This window comes from Falco biarmicus, chromosome 7 (genome assembly GCF_023638135.1).
Source record: "Falco biarmicus isolate bFalBia1 chromosome 7, bFalBia1.pri, whole genome shotgun sequence".
Taxonomy (NCBI): Eukaryota; Metazoa; Chordata; class Aves; order Falconiformes; family Falconidae; genus Falco; species Falco biarmicus.
In genome coordinates this window covers 20,910,513-20,923,558 of record NC_079294.1, presented here as the reverse complement: position 1 = coordinate 20,923,558, position 13,046 = coordinate 20,910,513, and the positions used below count along the sequence as shown (strand labels likewise).

Genomic DNA, 13,046 nt, shown 5'->3' with positions numbered 1-13,046 from the left:
CTTCAGAAAAGGCATAGAAATGTGGTTGTCTCACAACACATAGGGTGTGATCAGTAGAGCTGAGAATCTCTGAAGGAATGTGTTCAATGTATTCACCTGAGAAGGAAAAAGTAAGTTATTCTAGGTCAGATGGAAAGCAAAGGGATCAGGACAGAAGTTTTGAAGCACAAACAGGTTGCTAGAGCCAAAGGTAGGAGACTTTACCTGCAGGTATGTAGCAGGAAGGTAAGCTGCAAGCCTTGAGTTTTGTTTTGGGTTTTTTTCACACTTTGCCATCTTCTGTTTTTCTTCTCTCCATCAGGCGGAGACAGCAGCAAATCGTATCTGCAAGGTGCTGGCAGTCAACCAAGAAAATGAACAGCTCATGGAAGACTACGAAAAACTGGCCAGTGATGTAGGTGTTGGTTTCTGGGAGGTGGTAATTGGAAAAGAGTTGCATTTAATGCATAATTAATAACTAATATTGGGGAATGCTGTTGCCCCATGTTCCCCTGGAAAATTGTTTTTTCCCCTTCTAGCTTGAGAAAAATTAAAGATCAAACTTGCTTAAAGGCAAGAGCAATCTACTTTAAAACAGAAAGCTTCCATAGAACAGCTTTGAGTTTTTCAGTTCATTAAGAGCAGCTGCAGAAATGCGAAAATGAAGGAAAAATCAAGCTGGTTTAACTTGCATTCCTCAGGACTATAAAACTTCATAACATCTTTCATGCAAATTGTATGCTGATGTACTGCAAAAGTCAGGAATTGGATCAGAGAGAATGGAAATTAGAGATAATTGAGGAAAGAAATATGCATTTGCTGATAGTTGGAAAGAATCTGTGTAAGATACAAGCTGGAAGCTCATTTGGTTAACTGAGGAGGCTGACAGACTGACAGCTGTGAAACTACAGAAGTGACCAAATGTGGACTGAAGTATGTTTGTGGAAGATAAGTAGGGAGGGGAAGATGGAGAACAGACAGGCAAACATAGTCCAGGAGCCCGGTTTCAGCCTGGTCTGAAAAGCACTGACACTGTAGAGTGCCCACCATTGCATTAGCATTTTGCTGGCTCCCCAGATAGGTTTGGTTTGCTAAGGAGGACTATTCAAAGAGCAACACGGGCTTCAAGGAAGCTACAGTGGGAAAAGTGTAACTGGAGGCAAGAAATTGATTTCTCCTGTCAGACACTTCTGGAGATAATATGACTTACAGCATCCTTTAGTTATTGAACAGTCCAACAAAACTGGAAAGCTTTAGCATAATCTGAGGACCTAGTTTGGTCTTGATTGTGTGGAAGCTATGCCTTGTTGTATTGGCGGTGCTGCAACAAGCAGTACTACTTAGTGTGGTAGGGAATGGGCTGCTCATTAAAAAGCAAATACTTTCAACAAAGTTGGCAAACTTTTCTTTACAAGCCCTGCTGGTGGCAGAATCTTTCTGACAGCAAACATAGAAGTAAGCGGTCCCTAATGAGAGCAGAGCAACACCTGCTGTTCTAACACAATTTCCAGTTCAAGGCTTCTTGTCATTGCTCTTTGCAGCTGCTGGAGTGGATCCGTCGCACCATCCCCTGGCTGGAGAACCGGGCCCCAGAGAACACCATGCAAGCCATGCAGCAGAAACTGGAAGACTTCCGGGACTATCGCCGCCTGCACAAGCCCCCCAAGGTCCAAGAGAAGTGCCAACTTGAGATCAATTTCAACACCCTGCAGACCAAGCTGCGGCTCAGCAACAGGCCAGCCTTCATGCCTTCAGAAGGGAAAATGGTCTCGGTGAGTGGGGGTAACTGCTCGTGTATACCCCAACCATGCCTAAAAAATGGGAGTCCTCTTCTGCCCATGGGTGGGCAGAGCATACGCACCTTCAGAGTGAGCTGCTTTATGGTAGGAACCCTACAGAATATAGTTCAACGAGGCCATAATAAGAGATAATCACATGATCACTGATTCCCTGTATCAAAACCAGACTGTGAGGCTCTTCACAAGTTTCAGCCTGGTCTTCACAAGTTGCATGCCTTTATGAGGAGATGCCTTGGTGCCTCGTTCTTTCTGATTCAGACATGACCGGGTTTTGTTAAAGTTTCACGTGGGGTGTTGCTTAGAGAGGGACTCTTGTGCAGACAGGTATATCCTGACACTGCTAGTCCTGCTTCTCTTAAGTCTGGCATTTTGTCTTTGTCCTGACTGGTCTGCACAACACTGTGAGATGAAAAGCCCACGGCCACTCCCTGCTACCAGCTGGAGCCATGTAGCTCACTGAGTCTAATGCTGATGAACAAATCTCCCCATCTTCTAACATGCCTTTTCTTCTCATGCTCCGGTCTCCAGGATATAAACAATGCCTGGGGTGGCCTAGAGCAGGCTGAAAAGGGCTATGAGGAGTGGTTGTTGAATGAGATCCGGAGGCTAGAGAGGCTGGATCACCTGGCAGAGAAGTTCCGGCAAAAGGCATCCATTCATGAGTCCTGGACAGATGGTAATGCCAACCTACATGCTTCCTGTTGCCTGATACAGTGCTGTCCGTTATGTAGGGAGGCAGAGGTGGATTGTGCATAGGTCCTTCCATGAGATTTTCCTCTCAATAAGGCTATATTTGTTTCTTGTTTTATTAGAAAATAATGTATGAAAAGCTTGATCTCTGTTCTGCTACATCATGCAGCCACGTCAGCATTTCCTAACTAGCAAAGTGATAACTTTGGATAGAACAGAGCTACAAAGCAGAGGAAAAGTTACTGTACAGTAAATGCTGCAGTTGGCCTTTACAGGACTGGCATAGCCCAATTTGCACGTACTGAGATGAGTCCAGTATAAACTGTGACAGCACTGGCTTGAGCTGCACTGTGTGCCCTTCTCTGCGGTTAATGGCAAACTCACACTCTGTGGTTTGAAAGCGAGGACTGTGCATCTCTTGGCCAGCACTCGGGGAGGGTGGCTGGAGTGGTGCAGATACCCTCCTGAGGGTCCTCGGGGCTGCTCGGTGGCAGGGAGCTGGCTTTGGGGGCGTCGGGGCCTGTCCTTCATTCTCCTGTCCTTTGGCTCCCTCCCCAGGTAAGGAAGCAATGCTGCAGCAGAAGGATTATGAAACTGCTACCCTCTCGGAGATAAAGGCCCTGCTGAAGAAACACGAGGCCTTTGAGAGCGACCTGGCTGCACACCAGGACCGCGTGGAACAGATTGCTGCTATTGCACAAGAGCTGAAGTACGGCACCCCAGTGCACATCCTATCCTTGGGGCCAGGGAGGCTTAATCAGCTTTGCCCTCTGCCCTCTGGAGAGCCATAAATCCATCCCCCTACAAAAATGTTGGGAAGTCCCAGTGTTTCCAAACAGTATCTAGGATACTGCTCTTCAGTATCTGCATGCACCAGAAGAGCAGGCCAGAAAACAAATGAATCGTGGGTGCTGGTGAGGGGGCGGCAGAATTATGTTCCCAAGCCAAGTTTCCATCCTCTTGAAGCTCGTTACGCTGCTGTGAACCCTTCCCTCGAGAGTCTGACCTGCCACTGGTGCCTGCTAGGTTTCAGAGTTATAACACTGTCATACTTTTCCAGGAGTAGAAGGGAACAGCAGAGGATAGCAGGCTCTCGGTTTGCTCTGTTTTATCAAAAACATCCTCCTTATTCTATCAGGAAAAAAATCTGCTGATGCTTGAGCCCATCGTGGTCACAGTTGCCACCTTTAGGCCCCTTGCCTCAGGAGTACTGCACCATGTGCGCTTTGGTCAGCACTTGCTCCAGGGCATCCTCAGAGCAGCTCTGCTCCCTCCCTGCTGCCCCCCAGCTTGGAAACCTTCACCTCCACACCTTTTGCTGGAGTGAGGAGTGGCAGGTTACCAGGAGAAATGGGTTCTCATCACAGCAGGAGGTTGATTGCTAGGGATAGCAGGCAGGTAAAGAGCTGGCCTCTGCAGGACAGGGAGGGAGATTTTGAAATTCTGCATGATTCTTGGCAAAAAGTCTAAAGAACTTGGCTTTGACTTTGTTTCCTATTTTAAAAAGATTTATATATCACACTGACCTATCTCAAGTTAGCATCTGGGCCGAGATCAGTACTCTTGGGCTGAAGGACTGTTTTTCTCTGAAAAATCAGGATTATTGGATCAAGATCATTATCTCCTTTAACAACACAGATTTACAGAATCGCTCCCTTGTCCACCGGAGGATTGACCTTGGAACAGGAGGAGGGTTCAAGGCAATCCTCCATGTCAGTAAGATTAAAACCAAGGCTGGCTAGTCAGCAAGCATTAGCTGACCTGCCACTTCCAAAGCAGCTGCAGCTGTAAGAGCGACAGGGAAGGCTGGACCCTAAGCTGCGGGACAGATGATTTCTTCCAAAGTGTAGGAACAGTGGACTCTGCTGTCCTTCCAAAAGTCATCTTCCATCTCGGTAAAGAGGCTGTGCCCTGAAAAACCATGGCTGAGCCCTTTTCTCCCCCAGAGATACACTGCCAGGGAGATGGAGAGGGTCTGGAGGAAGCAACTGCAGCTGCCTGTGCCAGGTGTGTTTGGGGGCACGGCACGTTCCTCTCCCCAGCAGTAGTGGTCCAGCAGGGGTGCATTAAGAGACAAGCTTTCAGAAACAGTTCTTTCATCTGCAGTGCTGGCTCTGCAGCAAAGTAGATCAAGGAACTGATCTGGATTAAAAACCCAGCAAAGAAGTTATTTTTAGCCTAAATCAGTTTCCTGACTAGTTTACCACAAGACTCCACCAACAGTTGTGCCCACGCACCTCAGGAGGGCAATACAATGGTGGGAAGAAACAAGGCTGGAGGAGGCGATAAGAAACGTTTGAACCTGCATTCCTGCTCAAAAAAATGCTCATCGGATGGCCCAGGGTCAGTCACTGACCCAGTAAGTCACTCTTCTTTCTCTTCTGAGGCTGATGATTCCCAGTTCAGCTAGTCTCCCTCTGCCTGCAGGTTTCTTCCTCTTTGACCATGTGCAGAACCAAGAGCACAAAGCTGTACAAGTCCACAAGCTTCAGGTTACCCCTGTGCTCTCCTTTCCCCAGACATATTCTTACCAGCCTGTCTTCCATGAGTGTCAGCCTATAGGCAGCAAAGCACCCCCTGTCAGGCATGTAGGAGAGAAACCTACACTGTAATTCTGGGATTGTCCTAAAGAAATTAATGGATTGTATAATTTAGCTATTCCTTGCCACCCATATTATGCAACTCTTAGAACAATCTTAAGCAGTTTCTTTGCATTCATAATAAAATTTTTGCTGCCCATTCTCGTGTACAAGATGCAGGTAGTTAGCCTGCATGATGTCCTTACACAGCGTACAGGGGCATATTGCTCTGCACTTTATCTGTTTATTCCCAGTCTGAGCAAAAGTCTGTACTCCCTTCCCCCAGTGCAAAGTTATTCCGGTCAGGCAGCCAGCACCAGTGTTTGTAAGGCCTTAGGTTGTGGTTGTTTTTCTTCTGTTCTGTTCTGTTTGATGTACCATAACGTACAGCGTCTCCAGAACTGGATACTGTTGTCATCCTGGCTCACTTTACTTGCAGAGACCACGAGCTCTTTGTCTGAATCTGTCCTCAAGGCTGATAAAGATTTCTAATGGGTTTCTCCTCCCAAAGGTCTTTTTTTAATGACTTATCCTTTTTTTCCCTGCCCCTTACAGTGAGCTGGACTATTATGACTCTCCAAGTGTTAATGCCAGGTGCCAGAAGATCTGTGATCAGTGGGATAATCTGGGTGCCCTAACCCAGAAACGTAGAGAAGCCTTAGAGGTGAGACATGTTACCAGTTGGACCTTTGGGATTACGTGGGAAGGTCATTTGTGGGAAGCAAGCTGTGGTGGGCACAAGCAACGAATTTCAGCTCTTTTGTGCACTCCTATAACATCCCAGACTGTAAATGGGGGCTACATTTCAGTATATTTAGCCTGCTTTTCCCCTTCCAGCCCAATTATGGTGTCATTTGTTTGCTCAGACTATTTCTGATAGTTTTCTATCTAGATATCTAGATATGCTCAGATTTATTTCTACCTGTCTGTGATTTTAATTTTGTTCTGCTTGAAAATACTGCCCTTGTTTTGTTTTATTTCAAAGGACCTGAGATTCTTCCCTCTGAGGGAAAAATCCAGCCTGTGTGTAAGCGTTTAACAGCAGAGACACTTTTACTGTAGTGCCATCCTGGGAGCACCAAGGAGGTCTGAAAGGAAGGAGCAGCTCAGCCAGCCCACCTATCTATGTGATTATTCTTCTCTAACCATTTCTCCTGAATTTCTTTCTTTTTTGGTGCGTACCCAGAGGACAGAGAAGCTACTGGAAACAATTGACCAGTTGTACCTGGAATATGCCAAACGAGCTGCCCCTTTCAATAACTGGATGGAAGGGGCCATGGAGGACCTGCAGGACACATTCATTGTTCACACCATTGAGGAGATCCAGGTACAGAGCAGTCATTTGCACCGGTTAGGCTGGAATAAAGAGAAGTTGGGGGTCTCCTGGTTTCCTAGTGGTGCCAGATTTGTAGGTCATGTTTTGGTGCTTCTGGTCTAGTGAGTGAGCCTTAGCAAGAGAAACAAAAATTGTTATGTTTTTCCTTGATTTCCTGGGAAAACCTGGATCTGAATGGGTATGAAACATATTAAGACCATCCTAGCTGGACACAAAGAACTGAAAGTAGGTTTTTTCAGTGTAAGTCCAGTCTTATTAATGAAAGCCTGAAAATTAGAGAATCTTTTAGGGTCCTGTGTGGTTTTTTTAACCCACATGAGCAGAACTTAGTGTTGCTCACAGGTTCTGCAGGTCAGTTTTCCCATGTAATGTCATGTCCATGTAATTTGGTCCTAAGTGATAGGAAGTACTGTGAGGGCAGGTGTTGAGCTGGCAGCTGGGTTTCGGTGCTGAACACAAGAAAAATCAGAATTGTCCACTTTGGTGGTGGATTACCATTTGAAGTGAAAGACTTCCTGCCTTCTGCAAGACAACAGAGACAGTATTTCAGTTTTCCCCCTTCTGAAAGTGTGTTATGAAAGCAACTTGAGGTATCTACCGGTGATTTTCAGGCCTCTGAGAGCAGGAGTTACTCTTCCCTGGGTTGCACTGGGGACTTCTATTTCTCTTGCTTGATGGGCTCATGAAAAGAATCCAAGTTAACTCTTGGCAGAAATGGCGGACAGCAACGTGGCCATCAGCGCGGCGGTGAATGGGACACCCAACAGGACACCATGCAGGCAGCGGGGGCAGAGGGGTGGTGAAATAGCCCTAGCTTGGTATCAACACTGTTAGTGAGCTGCTACTTGTTTCTTCTACCCTTCCCTCCTGAACAAAGGCGTTCGTTAAGCCTTTCATAATGCAGAACAAATCTGAACAGCATTTAAGCACTTCCATCATCCCTTTGTGCAGTATCTTTCCCAGGCCCCCAGACTTGCATTACATCTCGATGGCCACCGCAGCAGCTGCAAAGTAATGAGTCACCGTGTAAGGAAGCACTTTTACAAAAAGTAGTTACAGCGTGTGTGTTGTAAGAGAGTGGTCAGCCATGCGGTTTACTTTCATTCCCTCTTTTGTCCACACTGTTCCCTCAGTTATCCCTGCACATACCTCTCTGTCCCCCATTGGTTTTGCTGCCTCTTTCCCCGTGTTTGCTTCCCTAGTCTTGATCTTCCAGGCTTCTGGGACGAAGTACCTTAAAGGCTTGTAGAAGCAGTGGGAGATGAGCCAGGACCAACTGGCTTGTCAGCTGTCCACAAACCACCAGCAAGCATGCCCCCACCGTCAGTCCTTGGAGCACAGGCTGGGCACCACGGCAAGACGGGGAACAGAAAGGGCCTGTTGTGTTCAGGGAGAAGGAGCTGTTTTTCAGGAGCAGCTGGAGCATATGTTGCCTGCGCAAGTTTGCTGTTGGCTGGAAGACCTTCACCTAGTTCTAACTGGCTCTGATCAGACTGAATCTGACTCTTATTATTCTTCTGGGGTTATCTTAGGTGTAGAAGTAGCGGATACCTAGTGGGACAAGAAAAGCGTGGCACATTTACACTAGTGAAACTAGTGTAAAGTGACTGCTTTATAGGAAGTGCTAGTAGTCAGATCTTCCCAAAGGGGCTGATGGACAGTCCCTGAGCAGTGTTGGAGAAAGAGTCCCCCCCTAAATTATGAGCTGGAATTATTCCACCGTTTTTTGGGATGTGATCTGTCATTGGTCAACATGGGACAGAAGCAGAGCAAAAATGAGACTTCACATCATTTAACTACTTGAAACAGCCTGTTTAGTGATGCTGGGAGAACATGAAAAGTGTATTAGAGTAGCCTGCTTTGTATCCTGGGAATATCTAAGCTTTTGCAGTCACTTCTGCAGGGATACATTTACTGAAGAGGCTATTCAGTAACTAATGCTCTTAACTGTCCCTTTGCTGCTGCCTTCCTTCTGCAGGGATTAACCACAGCCCATGAACAGTTCAAAGCCACTTTGCCAGATGCCGACAAGGAGCGACAGGCCATCCTGGGAATCCACAATGAAGTCTCAAAGATTGTCCAGACATACCATGTCAACATGGCAGGAACGAATCCTTACACTACGATCACCCCACATGAGATCAATGGCAAATGGGAACATGTGAGTTCTTTCCAACCTTGCAAGTTAGTGTGGAAGAATGCTGCTGCTTAACTACTGGGGGCCCCAGGAAGTATATTATTTACCCTTCCGTTACCCTCTCATGCTTACTGCTGAGCCTTTTTTTTTTTTTTTCCCCATTTGTTTTCAGCTCAATTGCCACATACTTGGAAAATGGAAGATATATTTCATATAAATGTGTAAGGGGTGTCAGACCCTTTTTACTTGCTATTTTTATAATGAAAGATGCTAAATTAAAAGCTTTGAGGCTTTCAGTCCTCAGTTGACCTGACAAGCAAGTATGATATGTGAGTCAGTATCCTTTTTCACCATTCAGCCCTTCAGATGTTTTATCTCTACAGCCTTCTGTGGCTGTAAGCTTAGAAGAGCAGCTGCTCTCCCTACCAGCCGTGCTGATGGTTCTTACTACCAAACAAGATCACCAAAGTGAGGTCTGGACAGGGTCCTGCAGTTCAGTTACACGAACCACCAAAACCCACCAAAATAGTAGTGAATGGAAGATGCTTCTCGTCTTCCATGGCCTGAGATGAGTTGGCAGCATGCATCCTACAGCAGATAGGATTTGCATTCCATGAGCCTTCCCACTGTGTCCTAAACAGTATGACTGCTTGTTTTCAGTGCAAACACCACTCCTCCCTTCCTCGCAGCAATTTCTGCGTTTACTATATATGTGCCTTTGTATGTATAAACTGCATACTTTGTTACTCTTTGCTGTAGGTGCGGCAACTAGTTCCCAGGAGGGATCAAGCCCTGATGGAAGAACATGCTCGCCAGCAGCAAAATGAACGACTCCGTAAACAATTTGGTGCACAAGCCAATGTCATTGGACCCTGGATCCAGACAAAGATGGAGGTAGTGCTTTGCTGATTTTGAAAGAGTCTTGTTTTCTTCTGTGATCTTCGCTGATATTCTTATTCTTGGTCTTTCCTGACCACTGGCACAGTCATTCTTCCTTCAGGTTACAGCAAGAGAAACTTCAATAGAAAATATGGAGAATCCCAAGATTGACACTAGTTACTAAAGTGCTTGTACTTTTCTTCCCTGAACTCTTTAGTACAGGAATAAAAAACATCACTTAAAACGGTTGTGTTTATATGTAGCAAGTTAAAACCCTAAATCAAAGGCATGTTTTGTGTAACTGCTTTCACAGCAGTGGTCTTGATACACATGACAAAATAAATACAATTAGCATATCAAACATATATAGAGGAGACATTTTAAAGGGAGATCTTCTCTCTCTAGGTAATATTTGAGTTGAAGTAATTGCAATTGATGAAGTGGAAAAATATGAAGCTGTAACTGATGGCAGGAGCTGTAAAGAAGAGGGCAATTACAGAAATATGTCTGTATGAAGGGACTAAGTGGCAGACAGTACATCAGAAAAAGATCTGGCTTGGTACATTACCAGCTTGTGGACTGCAGTTTCCTTTTCTTTTGTATCCTTGTATTAGACACATCTCATGTGACTCACCTCACTTGGAAAATGTTCAGCTCTATTAAAATTTTTGCTGACACTTGTCTTGACTCATTTAAAGTAACTGCTCCATGAGATATTTTTTTTTCTTTTTTTTAATCATCATCCTGTGTGAGTGTGAAATAGCTGCAATAAATGTCCAGCATGTTGAAGCTTGTCCTTCCAATGGGGTCTAACTCCTTTGGCTTTGCTAATGCAGGAGATTGGACGCATTTCAATAGAGATGCATGGGACCCTGGAGGACCAGCTCAATCACCTGCGGCAGTATGAGAAAAGCATTGTGAATTACAAACCAAAGATTGACCAGCTGGAGGGAGACCATCAACAGATCCAGGAAGCGCTCATCTTTGACAACAAGCACACCAACTACACCATGGAGGTAAATGTTTTGGCAGCAGATCAGCCAGCCTCATCTGCTGTGGCCAGCTAGCATCAGCCACACCTAGCTCTAGCAATGTGTTCTGGTTTAGGAAAATTGAGAGCTTGACAGTGTGGCCAAGCATGAAACAGCATGTTGCTGAATTTCTTTTTTGCCTTGCTGTACTTCATGCCAACCCAGTCCAATATATTTCCAAATATAGACAACAGACATAATCTGAATGAGATCAGCAGTATTGCTTGAAAATTGGCCGGTCTCATTTCTTCTGCCACCCAATTGTGGCAACCTATTAGCTGGGATTAGAAAGACCAAGGGAGTGCTGGTGATTTTGAGCTGCCACAGCCTGGTAGAAGGAAAAAGTCCAACAAAAGCTTTTTAAAATTGGAGTCTGGCTTTCTGAGGTTTCTTGGAAGCAATTGGAGTTCAACATGAGTCCAGCAGAACACAGACGGGCTTTGAAACTTGTCTTTTGGTTTCTGGCCAACTCTCCATTAAGCAACAGCACAGGCAGTGGAGCACCAATGTCTTCCAAGGACTGTGGTTTGTTTATTTTCTTAGTAAGGAGAGTTTTCTGACCAACTAAGACCCAGAAGCACTGGGTTTGATTCTCATTTGTGTTGAAGGCTCTCAATGTGTTGCTCTGACAAGACAAAGGAACTTTGCAATAGGACCAAGGCTTTCTTAAGATCAGGAAATGGCCTCTTTTTTTCAGTCAGAATTCAGATTTTAAACATCTGGTTGGTTCACACTGCAGATGAGAAGGAAGCTTTTGTGAGCAAATGGACGACTTCTGCCTTGGCCACCAGGATCATTTAATTTGAAACAAGTAGCACATTAGATCCACTGGCCTCAGAGGCAGAAGTGGTACTTTTTTAATTTAAAAATTGTCCTGTTCTCTTTTTCCAGCATATCCGGGTGGGCTGGGAGCAGTTACTAACAACAATTGCTAGAACCATCAACGAAGTGGAAAACCAGATTCTGACCCGTGATGCCAAAGGAATCAGCCAGGAACAGATGAACGAGTTCCGGGCTTCTTTCAACCATTTTGACAGGGTAAGTCAGTGCTGACTGCAGCTTGGTAAGCTACGAGCTTCCATGTAGACTGCACAATGCAATAAAAAGTAAATAGTCACTGTGATAAAACTAGATCAACAGAAGCTATTTCATCCTTAAAAACACCACTCCTGTGGAGCAGTCATTCCTGTGAAGACTGCTAATGGATCATCAGGCTGGCAGAAGTGTATCTTCACAGGAAACTGCAAAATTTCTTGATAAAGCCTAAAGCATGGAAAAGTTTGAAGGCTTATTTAGGGAATCAAACTTCTACCCCATCTTCCCAAGAGAGAGATTATTATCTTGATTTATAAAATTCTTTGGAGCAGCTATCCTCCACTCTGACATACCATCATATAAATGTGTATTGAAGAAACAAATATTGCTCTTGTATGGAGCAAACAGGAGAGTCTATACACACCATGGCATTGCATGACATAGATAAACCCCTGATGTAAAGCCTGCCTTGCCTTACTTGGAAACACATGCCAAGGCGTTAAGTCATGCAGTAAGAAAGGAATTCGAATTCCTTAAAGGAAATTTTCCTCCCTTCAATTTGCCAGCCTGTCTGCAGCCGTTCCTTCTACAACCCAAGTCACAAAGGTGTCATGCAGGGAAGCAGAGACAGCAGCCCAGGCTTGAAACTGGCTCCATTATCAACCCCTCAATGTTGTCTGGAAAGCCGTGAGCAGCCTGCAGAGATACTAAGTCAGTGATGCAAATATAGGTTGCTCTCCACCACTTGCTACGCCAGCCAGAGTGTGTGAAAGGTCTCCATAGAACAGGGCTGCAGTCTGCCCTCAGAGACTGGCAACACTTTCAGATTGCTGAACACTGGCTGTTTCAGCCCTTCTCTAGCTGCCTAACAAAAACCATTGGCTTCTTTTCTTAGCAGAGGAACCCATAAAGCCCTATAGATTTTATATTTTGACCTTCATATCATTTGCCCCTTGCTCCACACCAGTCTGTATGATAACATATAGAGAACATGGGTTTCCCATCTTCAGCTGTGTTTTGATTTACGAAGGCTTAATGCTGACCTCAAAAGCTGATTTTTTTTGAGGAAGGTTGCTTGGAATTGGCCCCACCATCCTGTCTTGTAGCTTCCTTGATCTGGCCAGAGATGATGGTGGCAGGCAGAGCCTCTTCAGTGCTTGGGGGCTGTCCTGAGCTAAAATTCTGCAGGGTGGATGGGGAGTCTCAGTTCGCGTGGTAGCTCACGTATAGTTTGATGGGTACATCCAGACACTGGGGGATGTGGGGAATGAGCAAAGGGAAGAGCAGCTGCCAAGCTGTGTAGTGCTGTGCTGTACAGCAGTGCTGTTTGCAGAGCTGAGCACTTGAAATAGCTTTGCCAGTCAAAGCTTCGGCTCATGTGCAGGTCTCACAAATACAGCCATAACACTGCTCCCCTGAGCTTCAGCTGTTTTTCCTTGTCTGTTCCTGGGATGCCCTGACAGCTAAGCTTCCCTGGGCGTGTTTCCAAACATACCTGCCCTCACCTACTCCTTTAGTGGGACTTTTGACTAGAAGATTAAGGCAATGCTTCTCACTGCCTCTGCCTGCTTACCTGCACTC

The 13,046-nt window shown here is 45.5% G+C and overlaps 1 protein-coding gene across 5 annotated transcripts in view; it reads left to right on the top strand.

Moving 5' to 3' along the window:
• ACTN1 (actinin alpha 1) overlaps positions 1–13,046 on the top strand; it is a 91,114-nt gene that overhangs the window by 72,663 nt on the left and 5,405 nt on the right. For all 5 annotated transcript variants that reach the window (XM_056345996.1, XM_056345995.1, XM_056345992.1 and 2 more), the window contains exons 9-18: positions 302–394; positions 1,521–1,751; positions 2,307–2,454; positions 3,027–3,177; positions 5,603–5,711; positions 6,234–6,374; positions 8,362–8,544; positions 9,280–9,414; positions 10,236–10,415; positions 11,322–11,468. In XM_056345996.1, the coding sequence (XP_056201971.1) occupies positions 302–394; positions 1,521–1,751; positions 2,307–2,454; positions 3,027–3,177; positions 5,603–5,711; positions 6,234–6,374; positions 8,362–8,544; positions 9,280–9,414; positions 10,236–10,415; positions 11,322–11,468 (1,518 nt within the window). The remainder of the gene's footprint in view (positions 1–301; positions 395–1,520; positions 1,752–2,306; positions 2,455–3,026; positions 3,178–5,602; positions 5,712–6,233; positions 6,375–8,361; positions 8,545–9,279; positions 9,415–10,235; positions 10,416–11,321; positions 11,469–13,046) is intronic.